This window comes from Populus euphratica, unplaced genomic scaffold (assembly GCF_000495115.2).
Source record: "Populus euphratica unplaced genomic scaffold, PopEup_1.0 scaffold8.1, whole genome shotgun sequence".
NCBI classification, from domain to species: Eukaryota; Viridiplantae; Streptophyta; class Magnoliopsida; order Malpighiales; family Salicaceae; genus Populus; species Populus euphratica.
Window position 1 is genome coordinate 1,619,051 of NW_011499855.1, and position 21,258 is coordinate 1,640,308.

General features: G+C 31.8%; 1 protein-coding gene across 1 annotated transcript; it reads right to left on the reverse strand.

Moving 5' to 3' along the window:
• Nucleotides 1-912: 912 nt before the first annotated feature.
• On the reverse strand, nucleotides 913-5,885 carry PAP23 (purple acid phosphatase 23). Its single transcript, XM_011022391.1, is given in 8 exon segments — nucleotides 913-1,464; nucleotides 1,551-1,676; nucleotides 2,264-2,545; nucleotides 3,141-3,331; nucleotides 3,470-3,687; nucleotides 4,314-4,650; nucleotides 5,144-5,335; nucleotides 5,472-5,885. Coding segments are annotated over 8 exon segments (1,746 nt in total). The 5' UTR covers nucleotides 5,743-5,885; the 3' UTR covers nucleotides 913-1,335.
• Between the last annotated feature and the right edge of the window lie 15,373 nt (nucleotides 5,886-21,258).

Sequence of the window (21,258 nt, forward strand, 5' to 3'; positions counted from 1 at the left end):
TCCTTTGCTATCCTTTGTTTCAAATTGAAACATCTTTTAAATATTATTCTCTCTATTAAACTTGCAGGAGAGCTTTGCTATAGTATAACAGTGGTATCGATTCTTCTCTCTGTTGACCCATTTGCTTTGAATTGGTAGGCTTGTAGCTCCACAAATATGTATTTCATTTTTTTTGTACTTTTATTTTTCTGCGACTTCAAATGATCAAAGAACTGAACTTTGCTGTGAATATTGTTGTGAATATCTCGTTCTTTCTGCTTCTGTTTCTGCTTTTGCTTCTACAATTAGTTGTTATTATTTCTGCCCTCTGTTGTCCTTATTCGTTTGCTTCTATTAATGCTCACCAATTTGCTATTAATTTTGTTATTGTTCTGCTTAAGTTGAATTTGATGTCCTTGTTCGTTTGCTTCTACTTCTGTTAATATTCACTAATTTTGTTTATTAAATTTGTAACTATAAGTGTATATGTTCACATGGTTATAGAAGCGTAGGTTTTCTTTTTCAATGAAAACTGATTTTTCAATATTGTAAGCGTAGTTTTTTTTGGAAGTAGTTTTTTTTGGAAGATTAACATGGGTTAACCCGAATCAACTTAACTCCATCACTTAACTTGATTAATAACCAGATTAGATTTCAAAACTATACTTCAAATATATGATTTCATATTTGCGGCGTCCAGCTCACGTGACCCCATTTACAATGTCGTGGCCGGTTGCTATCTGAATATTATAATCATACAATTTTTATTTTAATATTACTAGTAAAGAATTCTCAATAAAGAAATCCTATTTGTTTTTAAGCTTTCCATCATCTTTTAATTCTGTAAAAAAACATCATCTTACAAAAAATCTAGCAGCTTCCGTTAAGTATTTTAACGCAAGTCATAATTAAGAAATCAAAATAATTTAAATATTCTGGGCAAATAAAAAATCTATAAAGATGTGGACTCCGAGGTTACACCTACCCAACCCGTGAAAGAAATCCAAACATTAACACATTTTCCCGAGGAAAGTGTTTCTGTAGCGTGCATACATTGGTCTGCAATCTGAATCAGTGGAGCTACGTGTAAGAATAAGACAATGATACCATGTTATTCAAATCTTTTTATCTTCTAGATATTATATATATTTTCATGAATTCAAAAATCAGATGATTCCCTCTGATCAACTCCCGAGGATGTTTCTGGCAGTCACAAGTAGTGACCATTAACTTGTGTTTCTGCAACGTAAATACATTGGTCTGCATTATCGGAGCAGTGTGTGACAAGATGGCAATGAGTATAGTGTTTATGGTGTTAACAAGGAGCAATGCATGATCCTGAAGGGTTGTTGTATATCAGTAGAATGATGTCCAAATAACTGCAACTGTGAGCATTTCTATCGATGCGGCGAACCACGTCCATCTAGCTAACAAATCAGCAGCTTCATTTGTTAGACCTCCTCCGTCTTCAGGCTTGCCACCTCCCTATTGCATAGATTAAAAAAAAAAATGGGAATGTCAAATCCTAATGATGATGCAGTTTGGAGTTAAATCTTAAGACAGGAAATCACTTCTGAAGTTGAAGCGATGCACAATTCAGGCTGCCGCACAACATATATTTGGTCACCGTGACTATCGTCCTTGTAAATATCCTGGTTTCTGTGCCAAGTCCACAATGCATATGTGGAATTCACAACCTGCATTAAGAACAAGAGGATAATATTCAAGGAATAGAAAGATTCAAATTGCAACTAAATGAAGCCGCTTTAGCTTCTTGCAGGCCTTAATTGGTCTAACAAGATCAGCAAAGATGAACTCCATATGCACATACACTGATGCTCATGGATATGTGTGTGCGTATATGTATTTGTGCATGCAATTCTGCTGTCGAATGTCCATAAACCTGCGCCTATTAGCAAATTTTGAATGAAAAGACATGGAAGAAAACAAACAGCGGAATGGAACAAATGGTTCGATCTTGAATTTTCATATGGGAAAACAACTGGTGTCACCAAAAGTTCTGGAGAGGCAAAAGATCCTTCTACAGAGAGATTTATTTGAAGCCAAGTCTAAACTTCAGGTTCGAGGCCTTGACTTTGGTCAAGTGTTGCTCGGCCAATTGATAAAATGAGGCTGACGTGACTAAGCAAGCATCTGGAACTTCATGGTGTATATTATGTACATGAAAATACACCCATTGTATCACATGAGAGAAAATTCTGAAACAAACTGACTGGAAAAACTACATGAAGGAGTTCAGGAAACTTTAGGCTTAAGACCATACCTCAAGTATTCCATGCCCAAAGCTGCTCTCCCTAAATGCACTCCACTCAGGCTGCTTATCCCAACAAAATTTGCCCTCAGCAGGACCAGAAGAAAAATTAATATGACACACCCCTCCAAATTCTGGTATGTTATCACCAGCTGATGGACAGTTTCCAGGTTCATCAGCATGATCGACATCAACTTTCTCAATATTTCCACCATCACCAACTGTTATGTAAACGGGGCCACATGGATCTAATGTATAGTTATAAACTCTGTTCATCCGCTCATAAGCATGCACCTGTAAAGTAGATAGTATTTGATGTTCATTTATAAAATAGATGATAATCTTGGCAATAATTTATAGTTAATTCATTTGTATATCCATGTGCTTCCTCCCATGCCTCCAAAACAACTCCATATAAAATATAATGTAAACAAAAGATATAACTGGAATATCTATAAATAGCTCATCTGTCTTTGAGAAGGGAAGCGAGCTCTTAAATTGATAGGGAACAAAAGTAAGAATGCTATGCAACTGAGATATCCAACTACTTGATGCATCTGTTTCTGAGGCATCATATAAATTTTGTGAACACGATGTGAGAACTCCCAGCAACAATCACTAAACTTGAATTCTGCCTTTGGTGGAAAGGGTTTTTAAAAGACTATTAAATGAAGTTTTATTTGGGAACATAATTCCTTTTAACCAGCAAGCTATTCTGTAAAACAGAATGTTGTGAACCTTGATGCTTGAGAAAGTGTGTTTGAACTTTAGTAATAGGCATCGAAACAGTCCTATTCACCAATTATCATTCTTTATCTGATTTGATTAGTAACAGAATTTGCAAGTAGATATCCGTCCATGAGAGCTAAATATGCAGATCCAAACTTACATGACCAGAAAAGACAATGTCAACATGGTATTGATAGAGAAGTGCTTCCATTTCCTGCCTCATGCATTCAAATTCCTGATAGTGAGAGGAATAGCTATTATACCATGGTGGATGCCAGGCAGCTACCAGCCAAGGGGTCTTCGCACGGTCTACTTGATTTAGATCTTGCTTTAACCAGGAATACTGAGCACCTGAATTGAGATTGATAGAATTTACCAATTTAGTGGTGCTTCAATCTCAGAAAAGAGATAGCACCCTAGGATGGCAATGGTCCTGAAAGTTTAAATATGTTGGGGATTATTTTGATCACGAAAAGGAATCTCTCATACCTGTGCTGTTGTAGTCAACATATGCTCCTAACATTACAAAATGTATGCCCCCAGCATCAAATGAATAATAGAAGTTGCTGTTAGAGCTAGACTCTTACGATGGAACTGCATATCTAGTCAAATATGATTTGAAAGTTATCCCAGAAACTTGAGGTTCAATCTCATGATTCCCTTCAATGACCATCATAGGACTGCTTGAGATAAGTGGCTCCATGAATCTGAACTCCAGTTAAAACAGTTTCAATCATAAGACCATGAAAACTTGTTGTAATAACACAATAGGGAAATACTTTATAGAATACTTAATGGAAATTATAAGCCTTTTGCTTTTGCTTTTCTACTTTGGAAGGCTCTAGTAAGTATTTGTCCATGCAGTTAAACCATTAAATAACAGTGGATGACTCAGTACATATGAGAAACTTTAGTTTAATGGAATGCAAGAAAAGGCTAGGAAAATAGAAGATGGGCTTATGCACAATAGAGAAACAAGCAAAAGTACAACTGCTTGAAGGCAAACAAATGATCCTCATAGCAGGGAGAACACAGTCAATTTGTTCCAGCCCAGCTTAGCTACCAAAGCACCGATTGCCTGACTATTGTACACTGTTTTTCGTTCTGGGTTGCAATTGGTGATTCCAATCCGTCGAAAACGTGAGGTAGACTTGCAAATGAAGAAAATAGCTGATCTTAGATAATCTAAAATCAGATCAGACAGGATGCCTTTCATAATAAAAGAAAACACTATAAGCATTCACATCTCTGATGGCTTCCATGCTGCGAATTTAGTAAAACTACTTTTCTTTGTCAAAACCATCCACATACTCAGGCATAGCAGAAAGGTTACCTTCCCCAGCCATCCCAGCGGGGTTGATACGTCTCTCTTATAGGTGCATCAGGGAATGCACAGGAGTAGCATGGAGCTCCTTTTCCACCAGTTGTAAGGTATTGATTTGCATAAGTTAGGTCTCCAACCATTAGAATCATTGATGGATCATTCACGATCACATGGTCTATGGTTGTTGATGAGTTGCTTGTGAGTCCCAGATCTCCAATAATGGCTATTCGATGAGGGTATGCATTTGGACTGGGCAAAGGTAATGTTTCAAAGACATGCTCTTCACTCATAGCTGGGATAGAGCTATCTCCACACTTATAAAAGTACTTCGTCCCAGGTTCAAGACCTGCAAGGAAAAAAAGAAAAACTCCAACAAATTATGATAAAACTCTTTTGTGTGGTCATCTAGGTGCGAGAATCTCACTGAAAAACAATGCCAGATTCAAAGAGACCTAGTCTGCATTGATGTTCATGGATGATGCGTAAAGAAACTAGGCATACTTGGACAGCCAGTGGCTATATTCTAGGTCATTTTGTGGATAATTTGCTGACTTCTGATCACCACGTTCATCATTATTAACCAACAGCTCACACATTAATGGATCAAAGAAATCGCTAAAATGGTTAGAGATTTTCCCAAAGAAACCATGTCACTGCACACACGCATCAATTTATTACAGGGCAAGGCGGCAAGCCATTCCTATCCACAATGAACTTATGACACAAACGAGTATTCTATAATTCATTCCATCCCACCTTCACTGAATCCCAATTTAAAATTTAAAGCATTGAAACTCAACAATTTAAAGAACTATAAAGGAATTTCTTTTTTAATTTACCATCAATTCTCACATGGTGAATGATGCCAGAGGTGTAATTCGAAAGTCCTTCAAACGGATACAATTGTGAATAAACAGTTGAATTTCCTTTTCCTCTACTTAAGTACTTTCCACTCTCTTTTCCATACCAAACCTCGCTTGCCACAGATGCAGGATCAAGAGGAATCACATCAGAACCAATCTGTGCTTCCCCTGCACCATTTATAATCCAAGAAAACCAAACCATAACCCAGAAATCAAGCCACATCACACCAAATAAAACATCACAAAAACACAAGAAGAAAAAAAATCAAGAAAATCAATAACCAATAATTAAAAAGAAAGATACCCGTGACCCAAGAAACCCACATTGAAGTTGGTGAGGAGATGGCAAGTGATATCTGTTCAGGGAAGTTTGAAGTTGCGTTCTTTTTAAGTCTTGGATGGTTCATTGGCAAGTCATCACTTCCTCTACGTAATGAAGGATCAAACCTGCGAGTTACTGGTTTAAAAGGGCCATCGAGTGTTGTTGGTATCTGGTTTTGAGCAAGTGACGTCTGCGTTGTTATTATAGTAATGAAGAAGGTGTTTATGAGCAGCCATTGTTTAAGGCGATTCATGTCTATGAGTTATACTGCTTTTTTCTTGATGATCTTGGTGTTGTAAGATTGAGAATTATAAGTATTGAGTGATGAGGTACCACCATGGTGGGTTCTGTCAGCTCCCTTGGCTGCTTTGAAAGGTACCAAGGATTACCGTTTCGGTATCTTATCGTTAATTTTCATCTCATATTTGGTTATGTTAGCTACTAGTTAAATATAAAATATGAAATTCCAAATGTGTATTTATCAAATATTTTTTTTTTTAAATTCTAAAATTATATTTAAATTATAAAAAGAGAATTTTAATTTTAATGAACTCTTAAATAGTCAGTTAAATTGATTTATTTAGTAAAATATAAATTAAATAAATATTACAAATTTAATGAGAAAAGGATCGAAAATAATAAAGAAAATAAAAAAAATCTAAAACAACAATCTTTATAAACATTTTGGATGAAAAAGTTTTAAACTTTAGTCGAATACAATAAATTAAGTTAAAAGTTACATCATTGTTTTTTTGTTAGTAAACTCATTTGATTTATCTTGACTTTTTTAAAAATTTAAATATGTCCTATAAACTATTAATTAAATTAAGTGGTTAAAACAATTATGGATTATAAACGAAGTTTGGTATCTCAAAAATGGGTGGTAGAATATGCTTCTTCTAGGTTTCGGGATGTGATGGCTATGAAAGGTAACCATGTTTTTTAAACAGTAAGGAAAGTGGTGGTTCAAGGGGGTCTCTTTCATGCACAAGGTAATTTATTCTTAGCATTGGTTTTATATGGTGGTTGAACTGATTGGGATAAAATAAAAGATCCGCTAGAGAAGAAAATAAAAAAGAAAAGTTAAACTCAGTTGATTTGTGGCTGGGGTGATCTCTGATAAAGACTTGTTTTTCAAAAAATATATTTTTATATAATTTTTAATTAATTATTAACTATTTTTAAAATTTATTAAAGATTTTTTTTCTAATAAATTTGAAGTTTTTTAATATATATATTTTATGTTTATAGAAAAAAATTATTTTTTTAAAGTAAGATAGAAAAATCTTTTTAATTTAAAAACTTTAAGTTAAAATGATAATATAGTATGTTTTTCAATATAGAATAAAAAATATTTTGAAATAATTTTTTAAAATTTATTATTTAAAATATATATAGTATATATCTATGTGAGTTATTTTTTAATTTTTTTATATAAAATATTAAATATTTAAATATTTTTATTTTTTCAAATTAATTTGGATTGACTGTATCAATATATCTAACTCAAAATCCAATTTCTTAACCAAGACAACTCCCAATTAAGTTAGATAATTATGATTATGAGCACTTCAAGGATTAATTAGGTAAGATTTTATTGTACATTATTATTAAAAAAATAGTAGATAAAAAATATACAAGTATACTATTTTAAATTTTTAGATATATTAAGTTAATTAATTTAAAAAATAATTGAGTGTGAGCCAACCTTATTATATCTGACACTAACCAAACAGATAGATACGGGGGATGATTATCATAATTCTTTTTTTAATCTTTTAACATAGTGTGTTTGATTCTTTAATCAGCAGAGGAGATAGGATAGTTTTCTAATAATAACGAAGAGAAATTACTTATTTTTTATAATGAATTAAAATAGTATCTAGTTACTAAATAAATAAATAAGTTGAAAATAAAAACATGTTTAATTGAAAAATAATAAATAAATATATATATATTTCCTACCTTATTTAATTAATTTAACTAAAGACACAATTGACATTAACTAATAACTTAAAGATTGGAAAAAACAAGAAGCACTCTATATTTAGTTATTTTTCTGTTGTTTTTTCATTTGCATGAATATATTGATTTTTTCTATGACACGTATTAATTGGAACTTTTCCAGCAATACATCAAATTTGATTGAGAGAATAATATTAAGAAAACGCTAAGAACAATCAAAATGAAAGTGGAGAGAGAGAGAGAGAGAGAGGCCTTGTGAGATCTGTTATTAAGAGTTGGGTCGAAAGCAATCCTCATGAATGGAATCCATGTTGAAAACTCATGAAGTCAATGGGGCTTTTTGATATTGGCTGGACCATACTTAAAGCCCATATTACCGGGCTTTCATGTTTAATGGGCCCCCAATCTTCCTTGAACCATTGCCTTGTCGCCGGGTTTAGGTAGACCGAAGGGCTGGACTGCAGCTGGCTCATGACATTAAGAAAGCTAGATGTTTTGTACAGCCAAGCCCATTTATCTGACTCTTATCAACTGTAAGTTGCCCCACGAGCCCAGGAGAAAATAAACAAGGAAGAGAATCTGATCGCTACCAAAAATTCCAATACATTTAATGACGGGTAACGCTAAATAAGGAGCTCCTGTCCTGACACTCTCATCAGGATTTTTCAACTTTTAATACAAATATTTTTCATTTTCCCGTTATAAACCAAGCAGCCAAGCAAGTAGAGAAGAGGGTTCAGCCAAGAAAAAAAAAAAAAAAAAGAGGAGGAGAATAGGCTTGGGTTATCTCTAAAAAGAATAAATTTGCCAATAATCAAGGCCGAAGGCCAGTGGATCCCAAAAACATATAATAAATCTTGATTAAATACTTGTTTAGAAGTATGGTAAATTTTGCGTTTTAAAATGCATTTCACATGAAAATAAATTAAAATTATACATTTTTTATTTTTTAAAATTTATTTTTGACATTAGTATATTAAAATAATTTAAAAATAAAAAAATTAATTAAAAAAAATACATAACAGCAATTCCACCGCAACTGCAAATATATCCTAACATGGGCCATAACTTTCTCCACTCTTTAACCCTCTACTCCTGACCCCTTGTAAGCGGAAGCCACATTCAATTTTATTTGACTAATTCACAAATGACGAATGAATTTATTACATTAGGTAGCACCTGCATGCCTATTCTCATTAGAGACTGCAATCCTGCCGAAGCTTCTTCCCGGAGCTGAAGGAGTGATTAAGAATAATTAGTCGCATTATGGTATATTGAGCTCTAGGTCAAGTGTTAATCTCGATTTGTTGGTAGAGCCATAGGGTACCTATTTTTAAACGTAATTGATGCCTGCAGGGCCATGTATAACCACGTCTCCTTTTTTCCCTTTTTTTTTATTAATTAAGTATTAATGTCTTCTGAGAATCACAAAACAAATAATTCGGTGGAGACAACTCAAGTACATGAAATGAAATCATACTCCTAACCTAACTACATGGCAAAAACCTTCCACAAACCCCCATTTATCCAAGTCTATGCCTAACATAACTCTTGCCGATAACATGTGAGGTGGGAGATTAGTGGGGCGAGGAAGCCACTGATCCAAAATGTGATGCATATGGAAATTAGGTGTATGAGACCATATAATTTGGAATTGTTGAGTATTTCTATGTGGGAGCAAGTAGCCTAGCTAGGAACAAGGACTCGACTCTGTGTGGCGATGACATTCCTGCATGTTACAGCCAACAATCAAGGACAGTGGAGTTGCGCTGTGTGCTTTAGTTTCTGAATGCACATGGGCTCATGTGGGTTGACTTACGTGGGCCTGACTTCTTTTTTTCTTTTTTGATTTTTCAGGATAGGAGGTTGTGACTTGTGACTTGTGAGACCAATAAACTAAATATTCTGCAGAAAAAAAAAATATGCCAGCGTAATGGATTGGCATGCCAGCAGCCATACACCATGATCCTTTTGGCCAGGGAAGCAGACGCCCTTCTTTATTTGCCTAATCCGATTGCTTCTATGTGCGCATCAGCACCTGGAAAGTGTGCATGCGGACATAAATTAGACACAGCTAAGATCGATATAAAGAGTTTGTTCATCATTAATGGTGACTGGTGATGTACAAATTCTGTGATGTATAATCGTGAATGAACTGGATTGGGACGTCGACGAGGCCAGCAAGGTTTCCTTTTCCTTTTTATCTTGGAACTGCGTGAAGAGCCTTCCAAGCTTACATCAAAATTCAGGATCATAAGGTGTGCGATGTCGTCGTTGGAATCTCCTCGACGTTAGATATCTTTGTTTTTATGTGTAAACTATACAGAGAACAACCTAGCCAACGCCGACACACCCCACATGTCACTGTGCATAGACATATTATTTAATTCTTTGATTAACCTAATTTACGTTTGGAATCAAATGACCAATCATCAGCAGCTCGTTGTAAATTTCGAAACTCCATACCATATTTTATCCAGATCCCATTAAGATATCTCAAGAGACAACATCCACTGCAAATTGCATGCACCTTTAAGCAGAGATGGACACTTGTTGCAGAGATTTTCTTTTCTTTTTCTGGGTACAGATTCGTAAGGAGTTAGGTGGGTGATAAAATGATTTGCTGGTTGTTGGGAGCTAGAATTTATTTTTATTTCTCTCTATAGATAGGGAATGAATTATAGAGGGTGAGAATTAATATTATACTCGTGTAAGATTTTTGGCTGAGAAACTTAGATCACGAAGACACCAAACCTACCACATGTGAAAGGATCTGGCTTCTAACTGGAACAATACGGGCTTAATTAATAGGAGAGGCTACATAAATTAATTATTTGCTATTGATTTTGCAAGCTTCTTACACATTTAATAGGAAGGTGAGGGTTGCTTCGAAAGGTGAGAGAATTGGGTTGGCTCGCTTTAGTGATGTCCACCAGCCAGTATAGCACACCTTTGGGTTCGAGCGGCACTAGGAATTTGGAAATCTTTTTCACATTGAAGAGGGCTGTGCATGATTTTTATCTGAAAAGAAGACGTTGTGGCTTAATGGGGCTGTCTAATTCGTTTGTAGTATTCGAAGTTCAATGAAATATATGCCTAACTATCTAGTCAAATAAGTACAAATCCTATAGTACAATTGGGACTTTTTTAAAAAAAATAAAAATAAATAGCATAGCTTGCTAAAAGTTTTGAAAAAATAAAACAAGTTAAAAAATTATTTAAAAAATAATACAATTTAAATATTACTACATTTGAGAATATTGTTTTTATATACAATCGTTATTTGAAATAGTGATCACGTCTCATAATATATTTTTCTACATCATCACTAATTAAAATAGTGGTTGTTTAGTAAATATTTAAAAACATCTTTCTTTTAGAAATTAATGAAACACAACAAAGTCAACCAAACATTTTAAAATAATTTAATGACAAAGACATAGGATTGAGGATTCAATGATCAAGAAAGAAAGAGGAGATAAGGTATGATAGTAGTAGAATACAAATATAGGAAAAGAGAAAAAAAAAAAAAAGAATGGGTCAACAAAAACACACCAAGATTTTATTTTTTTGATACTTTTGATATTATTAGAAGATCTTAACGAAATTACTTTAGCTATATTTTGAAAAAAACAAAAAAAAAGATTCTAATTAATCCTAAATCAATTTCAAACAAAATCCCTAACAAATTATTATCATATTTGGTGATTTTTTAAAATATAGTTAAAATTATTTTATTAAGATCTTTTTAATGGTACTAGATATACAAAAAATAAAACTCTGATATATTTTTAATGACTCATTGTTTTTGGTAATTGGGACTTGAATCTCATTTCTTAATCATTGGATATTCATAAAAATTTAGGTTGATTTTTATGCATGCTAATTGAATTGAAAGAGATATAATTTTTGGAACAACCATTATTTCTAATAATAATTACATTTAAATTATGTTATTTTTAAATTATTTTTTGAAAATGTATTACTTTTTCAAAAAATTTATTGATATGTGTTAGAATTCTAGAATACCCCCTGGAATTGCTACTTTGAAACGAGTAAAATTATTCCTGCGTAAAGTGAAAAAATGGACAAGTAATGGATTTATTACCTTGAAAGGTGAAAGGATCGGTTAGGCTTTACTAAACTCTCACCAAATTCATCATAAACATCGTTGTTTTAAAATATATATAGACTCAGCTATTCAATTTGAGGTTTATATCCTTTAAACTGAAGAAGAAAAATGATATGATCAAATACTTTATTGATTTACAATCCTTAAATAAAATTTAGTTTATTAATTTATTTTTATTAAAACAATATTATTTTTATCATTTTAAGAAAATTATTTAAAATTAACCGAAGTAATTCATGAACCACGGGATTAGTTTTTAAAATTATATATATATATATATATATATATTAAAATAATTAAGATTAAACACAAAATAAAAACTATAATTCTCAATAATTTATATATTATAGGTATTTAACCTTAACCTAAATACATATAAAATATATATAAATTAAACTAAAAATATCATTCCATCCAAAATAAATAAAATTATATAAATATTATATATAGAGACACACATGTAAAGATAACGTCGTCGATATATATATATATAGACACACACATGTAAAGAGGACGTCGTAGTGACAAATTATCATGCTTTTGTCTTTTTGTATTTATTTATGTGAAGGGAGAGCATTTTAAGATGAATATCATAACAAAAGGAGCAATGAGTGGTCTGATCTTTAGCATAATGGCTGCTGAGACAAAATTAGCGATTAGATGTGAAGAATGTGTATGTAATCATAATCAATTATCTGTGTTATCAGGATTTCCAAGATTTAGGAAAAAGGCAGATCAACACAAATTCCCTTCTTGTACAATAAAGATCACCAGGAATCAAGGTGGAGACGAAGGATGATTAACCCATGTGGCTGTGGGGTTAACCTCTAGCTATGCTTCTCCATTGCAATTTCGATCTACTTTTACTGCCTTAGGCACGATCCCTTGTAAGGTAGGCAAATGACATCACACTCATGATCAGTCTGGACACCAGCTAAATGAACAGCAACTTAATTCCATTTGAATCAGGGGAGTGTGTTTTGATTTTGACAGTGCCTGGGAAAGTAAGAGCCCGTGAAGGATGTGAGGATGGAATTGGTTTACAAAAAATGGCTTTGTTTTGTTTTGTTTCAATAATTTGTTTTGATAGGAGATTAACTTAAACAATCAACATTGCATTTCAATAATTTAATTTAGGCTCCAGTAATCTGTTGTGCATAATTAAAGACATTATCAGAATTCTAGCAGCTAATTGCGCCATATCCTCTCAAGCCCTTTTGAATTTACAAGCAAAATTACACAAAGTCTTGGATCTAGATTTTAAAAATATTTTTTTATATTTTTTATATTGGTAAATTAAAATTATCCAAAAAATATTAAAAAAATCAATTTGATTCTTTTCAAAAAAAAATTTAAATATAAAACAGGATCAACCTTGACAAGATTGTCAAAACTTTCATCACATTGATTAGTCACTTCAATTTGATCCATAGAATCAGAAAGCGTGAGCTGGACTTTACACTAAAATCCTCGTGAAACAGAGCGGCGTCCCAAAAGCAATCGGAATTCATTTTATGGTGGAGATATTGAAGTTAATTAATTGTAAGGGTGGAACCAACCATATATCAATTATTAAGGCATGATCCTTAATGTCATCAACGCACATAGTCGAAATGTCTTTGGTAAATTCTTAAAGCTCTTTCTAAAACTGGTTTTATTTTACTTTGCCAAGACAAATCTCTTACTTTCTAAATCATATTGAGTAGGTTATACACCTAACACTCCCTGTTTATAAACACCGACACATTTGTTTTCTTTTTTGTTATTCTTTTGAAAAACTAAAGATAACAATATGCATCGAAATAAATATATCAAAAATATTATTTTTAACATGATATAAAAAATACAATATAAATTTGGATTATAAAATTATAAATATACCGTTCAAAAAAAAAGGTTGATATATGATTTAACTTAAAAACCTTTGGCAATACAATAACTTCATTAACTAACAATTATGAAAATGCTACCAACTGATAGCCATATCCAGAGATGTTCATATACTAAAACTTTTACTTTTCATCGTTAGAATTAATTGTAAAACAAAGACACAACAAGACAAGTGTCTTATCTTTCTACTGAGATAATACGATGCATGGAAATCTTAAGAATTGATAGCATAAAATTATCCTGACGGCTGACTAAAATTAAACTCCATTGATCTATCCTCTTAACCTGGATAAGGGCACGGTTTAACTTGAATATAAATATGTTTATTTATGTATTTTAAAAAAACAATTAAAAAAAATTATTTTTTTAATTTTTTTTAATTATTTGTTTTTTTCTTATCAAACCAATATTTTTTAGTGTTTTCAAATCAATATGTTTTTAGTATTTTTAAATTATTTTGATGTGTTGATATTAAAAATAATTTTTAAAAAATAAAAAATATTATTTATATATATTTTTAAATAAAAAATTATTTAAAAAATAACAATAACTACACTGTAAAAAGTTATTTCAAATCTAAAAAGATGCTTTTTAATTAAAAAATAATACTATTTTAAATAAAATTTTTAAAAATAAAATAATATTGTGTTGAATAAAAATATTTTAAAAAATTATTACAATTGACCTGATTTAGTTTCATCAAGGTCTGATAGATCAAATAAATTAACTATACCAACTAATTCAAATTCAACTTGATCAATATCAAGATTAATCAAAAATTAAACCCGGCTTGAACAAATTTCTAGGTTAATAAGCAAATAGATCAATTCATAAAAGTCGGGTGGAGTTTAGAATGTGTTTGACAGTGTGGTAGCGATTGCTTTTCAAATAATTTTTCGTGCTGAAATGCATATTAATAATATTTTTTTATTTTTTAAAAATTATTTTTAATATTAGAACATTAAAATGATCTAAAATATATAAACTATATTAAATTTTAATAAAAATAAAAAATAATTTTTTAAAAAAAAACACAAATTTAATCGCGTTCCTAATCAGCCTTTTAGTGGGTGGTCTCAACAGGTGATACTGAACAAAAGAAGAAAGAAGATCAGGAAGAGGACGAGAAGAAAAGCACAGAAAATGAAGACCACCTCAAACACGCGCACCGGTAAAGTGTTCAAACGTACGCACATTACTTGACAGGATTACTTTGGGGACCAAGGAAATGGAGGCTGTAATCTAGAAGGCCAGAAACACTCTTTTTTAATTTATGCAATGCTGCTCCATATCCTGTTGGAGGTGGGGGACTTTTGCATCTTTTTTGTTCTTGTAAATCACACAAATAAAGACTTTACCACCTTCATAATTACAATTTGGAATCCCCCTCTTTCTTATTCTATATTCCCACCTAACGGAAAATTAGTTGCACGAAAGGAAGCCATTGCCCTTTTTTCCCCTGTCAACCACCACCTCAAAAAGAAGAAGAAGCATGAGAGAGAGAGAGAGAGAGAGGGTTTCTCTCCCTAGGTATGGATGAGACGTTTAGGCAGCCATTGTTGTTCTAGAGAGAAGATTCTTTCGTTAGTATTGTTGCACCAAGGCCACCAACCAAACAGACCTGACACCAACGTGGCCGCCTCTGCCACATGCTCTTTATTATTACTTCAAGATTCTAAGTTAAAATAAAGAAACATGATGAGGGGTTCTGACGTGGCATAAAAAAAACCCCGCAAATCACTCCGCAAGCAAAGATTAGAGACTCTCTCCTCCTCCTATAAAATATAAGCATTAAATTTGGTACAATCTAACAAATTGACGCGAGGGTCAAATCTCAATTTAAAATTTTAAAAAATATTTATGAGATGAAGCACGAGTTGATATTATTTTTCTATACAGAGATAAATAATGTTATTCCGATAAAAAAAATGATTGGTTGAACGTAATAATTTAATATAAGGAATTAAAAATAAAGAAATCTCTTTGCTGGATAACAAGAAAAGCGGAATAAAAGTTGAAAGTTGTCATCCAATCAAGAGGGAAGGGGAGGCTGTAATTGGATTGCGTTGGAGTATTGATTTGATTTTTGGGTACTGAGTTGAGTGCTGAGTGGGGCATGCGAGGGAGACATCTGCAATCCTGCATGCATGTGTGGTCGGTGATTGTGGTCGCTGCTTCATCATTTGTGTAAAAAACTATGGGTCCCTTTCACTTTCCGAGACTGCCTGTCTTCAATGCTTCAGAGTTGGGCAAATGAACTGAGTTATTCGGAATGTTTGTAGGAAAATGAGTTGAAGTTAATTAAATCGAACGGTTTTTTAAATTTGTTCAATAATATTGGTTATCAAATTTAAAAAATCCGGTTTGATTGGATTAAATTTTATTTTTATATTTTAAAAACTAAAAAATAAATTGAATATCAAACTAGAATGAAAAAACAAAACCAAATAAAACTAATTTATTACAAATTAAAAATTTATTAAATCAAAACCTATAAAAAAATAGCTGGAATAAAAATTTGTTAATTTAAAGTGAACTTGTTTTATTTCAACAAATATAAAATGAACTGACAAAATTTAGTTTTTTTTAATTTAGTTTGATTTAAAAATTTCAAAATAAAAATTGATTTAATTAAATTTCTTTATCCAACCTTGATGTTGGCCTTTTGTAAATATTATGACTTGCTGCTGCTACTATTGACTGGGGCCATATTTCAACAATTATAAGTTTAGGGAAATGGGGGAACGATACTTTACGTTTACTACATCCAATTAACATGAATTAATTGACTGAAGAATTTATTGTTCCCTCGTTACATAACATTATTCACTTGAATAATTTTTTATATATATAAGTTATCTTTTAATAGATTTGGCTCTCTCAATCTTATACTATAAATCATTAGTTAACCCGAATATAATCATATCATTTTTTTGTGTTTAGATTATCTTTAAACTAGTTATGTTTATTGGATAAACTCTCATACAATTTAATTTTTTAACATAAATTAATTTAGGAGCATGACCTGATTTATTACGGGTTAGTTCAGGTTGATTCATATTATTTTTTTGTGTCTGAATTATCTTTGAACTAGTCAAGTTTATCAGGTAACATCAAGTTAACCCCTATGCAATTTAAGTTTTTAATCTACTAGAAAACTTGTTAACAACACCTTGATATTTTTTACTTTAAAAAATTGATGCAAATTGCTAGTAAGGCTGGCTTAAGTTTTTTTATAGTTTTTTTATAATTAATTTTTTTAATTTTATATTCAATGTTTCAATTTGTTTTCTAAGAATTATCATTATCTCATGACCCGAGTTTGATAGGTTAACCCAAATTGATTTGATTATTTTTTTGTTATTTTTTATTTTTTAATTCAATTATTTAATATTAGATTAATTGAGAATTGAATTTTGTATTTTTTTTATTTGTGCTTTATGAATTATCATAATCTAATCTCATAACTTGAGTTTAATAGATTAATTCAAGTTGATTTGAATTATCTCTTTATTTTTTTTAATTTAATATATATCTAGATATATATATAATCTCCTCCTCTGCATATCACCAAAAGTTTACTTTTGCAGGCTTATTTTTTAAAAAAGTCCTGGACACAGACTTAGGCCTGGATTTAGTTTTGCAGCAAGCCATGAAAAACTCATTTTCTATGTGAAGTTTTTTCATGATTTTATTGTGAAATATACGTCTATACCAGAAGCTAAACAAAAAATAATATATACTCTGTACTAATTGGTGCAAAGTAGTTAAAATGTAAATGAAACCTTACCCAAATCACAGTATATATTATTTTAAAAATAATATCCACTTCGCGCGCGCGCGCACATATATATATATATAATTTTGTGCTTTGTGCTAGTGCATGGGTCGAAGTGCGCTGTATGATCAATGATGTCTTGCTAGCTATATTAGCCATGGAGATTCCATAACGTGTCTGCATGTTGCACTAAAGAGCTTGAATCTGCTTTTTAATAATGGTAAACGCAGCAATTATAATCACAAGTATAAACAAAGAAGGATTCAATTACGATTTTTTTTGTTTATATAAAAAACAATCTCACTCTTAGAGCAATTTGATCATTAACTAATGGTGAATATAAAAACGAATTCCCCTTCTAATTAATTCTCATGAATATTCAACCGATGTTTCTAATAATTGTTCATATTGATTGTAATTCAGTTGACTAAATTAGACAAAATTATTTGATTAAATACTTATAAGTGTGGCAATAATACATCTTATTCTAAATTCATTAGTGGAACCAGAAGTTGAATGCGTTTACTTGTTTAGATAGATCAACTATATATATATATATATATATGAAAAGAATAAACACCTAAATATGAATAGATTTTTTTCCTTTCATGTTTAATCAAATCAAATTATTATTTACAGAGACTTTTCCATTGATATTCAATTATCTGTCAATGTGCGAAAATTCATGGAACGAATATTCTCATATTGGTCTAGCTGTGATGCGCTGTCGCATTCCATCCATGCTTGACATCCATGTAAAAGCATATAACGAAATATATACTATATATATCTGCCAATGTGAATTGTGAAAAGATTAAATGAAACGATGCAAATTAAATGCAAGCAGCAAGAAAAACTCTACGATCAATTCATGTCCATGTCATGGCTTATAAATCCTTATAGGAAGAGTTTAATTAGTGACGATGACACATTTGACAATTTGCATGTGGAGAGCCAGTTTCAAGATACTTTTCCTTTGACTGAAGCTTCACCTTTTCAATGTCCAGTGCATTTAGTTCACACCATCCTCCCTAGTCCCTAGCACTACTTTGAAAAGGAAAAAGAACTCTTAGTCAAGCTGTGGACTAGCTAGTTATATGTATCCCTCGAATTCTTTTTAATCTTATTGCAAAGAAAAGCTACGAATGGAGATCACAGATCAAGGTTGAAGCCTTTAGTAATGATTTGGGAGCATTCTTGTCAAGAATTGTGGATGGTAAAATCCTCGATGATGACATCTTTTTCTAAAGGTTTTTCCATGGTCTTGAGATAATAAATTCAGAATTAATATTTAATTAATCAGTATATGGTTGTCTTTTATCAGATAAATTAACTTGTTATACATGTCAGTTTAACGCTAGCTAGTAGTTTAATAATTCATGCTTGAAAACAATTAATGAATATTTTCATTGGCTGATTTAATAATTTATTAGAGAAAAAGATTATCTTAATCTAATGATTGATAATTTATCTGTTTCGATCTAAAAACTTTATGATTTTAATAGATAGATTCTAAAATTCTTAAACGAAAACTATAAAACCACCTTTTTTTGTTGCTTGGTTTCTGATGGCCATATATCTGTTAAGCTTGCATCAACTGCCGGGTGGATGGATAACCCGATGTATATATGCCACGTGGTTCTTGGTTTTTCACTGAAACGAAAAGGAAAAGGCAAGCGATAGAGTACTTGCAGGTTAAGTTATGGAAAAGCTAGTAATTATGACATTGTTGATAAATTCCTAAATTTCAAGGAACAATGGATTTTGAAATAAACGTCTTCTTCTTTGTTTAAGCTTATAACTTATTTACCTTATCTGTTTGTTTGTGACTGTATTTTAAAAATATTTTTGAAAAAAAATAAATTTATTTTTTATATTTTTAAATTATTTTAATATGTTAATCTTAAAAATAATTTTTAAAAAATAAAAAAATATTATTGATATATTTTTTTAATTAAAAATTACTTTAAAAAACAATCACAACTACACTTTCAAACATATTATTATTAAAAAATAATTAAAAACCAAATTGTAACAAAATCCCCCTTGAACTTGAGAAAAAACAAATATCCTGAAAAAAATTTCTATTTTTTCATCTTAGTTTGTGTTTGGTATTGTAATATAAGGTTTTATTTTTTTTTTCTTGAAAATTCATCAAAAATATTATATATATTACAACAATACAAAAATACAAAAGAATTTATTAATTTAAAATTGTTTAAATAAAATGTATTTTGAAAATACATTAAAGAAACAGAAGGTATTGTCACTTGCAAACTACAAACAATTTTAGAATGCAGTACCACTACTGTCGTTGGTCAAAGATTCAAAATGGGATTTCCTTAAGAAATTAACGTAAAAACATCTAATTTTGAATATATACTGGGTTTAAATATAATAATTATCGTATGAAAACAAAAACATTTTTTAAAAAAAATATTGCTACCCAGATATCATCATAACAGTACAGTCCATATCAAATTCAATCAACTCCAGCAATAGGATGAACAAACCCATTCAACCAACACAACAATGGAATAATCGGTTTTTTGACGGGTCAAAATTATCAATATCATCTCAAATCACCACCACTGTCGAGCTACTAATTCAAATTTGAAACAACCACTTCACCATTACCACCACTAATGTAACCATCTAGACGGTGGCCAAATGGTAAGGACTTAGGATCAAAGGATTTGTTCCCTCTGTGATCTCAGGTTCGAGTCCTTAGTTGCTCATATGATGACCACTGGAGGTTTACATGGTCGTTAACTTCAGGGCTCGTGGGATTAGTCATGGTGCGCGCAAGCTGGCCCGGACACCCACATTAATCTAAAAAAAAAACTAATGCCACCAGCAACCATTTAGGTGATGGTCAAGTGGTAATGACTTGGGACTAAGGGGTTTGCTCCCTCTGTGGTCTCATGTTCGAATCCTTGGTTGCTCATATGATGGCCACTGGAGGTTTATATGGTCGTTAACTTCAGGGCCCGTGGGATTAGTCGTGGTGCGCGCAAGCTGGCCCGGACACCCACATTAATCTAAAAAAAAAACTAATGCCACCAGCAACCATCTAGGTGATGGTCAAGTGGTAATGACTTGGGACTAAGGGGTTTGCTCCCTCTGTGGTCTCATGTTCGAATCCTTGGTTGCTCATATGATGGCCACTGGAGGCTTACATGGTCGTTAACTTCAAGACTCGTGGGATTAGTCATGGTGCACGTAAAACTGGTCCGGACACCCACGTTAATCTAAAAACAAAAAAAAACTAATGCCACTAGTGACACAAACAACCATCACCGTCGCAAATCTTTGATCAAGGTTGCAAGCAACCGCGCGTTGCCACCAATTAAACATCCACCGCCCCCAGACTTTCGGGGTTCTCTAAAGTTGCTCTATTGTGATATTTTTCCGAGAGGAAGATTATGCACTAGGTGTTTGTTAAATGGTCCCAGAGGATTGGGAGGGTTGGGAGAGAGAGTTTAATAAATTTTCCCCAAGTGCATGCTTGTAGGAGGGGAAATCAAAAGGGTAGAGAAAATAAAAAACAGAGAGAAAAAAGTACATTGTCGGTGCACCAATTTTTCATGTATTTCGATTGAACACGATGGTTTTTTTTTTTAAAGAAAAAAATAGGATATCAACCTTTTCAATTGTATTAATTGAGTGCTTCCATCTATTTTAGATGATCAGTGGTGGTTGACTTTGACCATTAGCTTCAATCCTGGAGGCTGGAGATTTCTTGGAAAAACTTTCCTCCAAATTAATTTTGCATTTAATCAATAAATATATTTTTAAAATAAAACAAATTGTCAATTTAAAAAAAAAACGATTAAATGTAGAATTTTTACAACTTACCCGTTAGGTTCTTCTTAATAAAGAGGTGTTTCAAGGGCCCGTCGTCGGAGAAAAAAAAAAAAAAAGGATGAATATTGCCTCCGTGTCTGTGTCGCTTCTCGAGAAAAACCGATATATCTATTATCTACTACTGAATATTTTTGCTG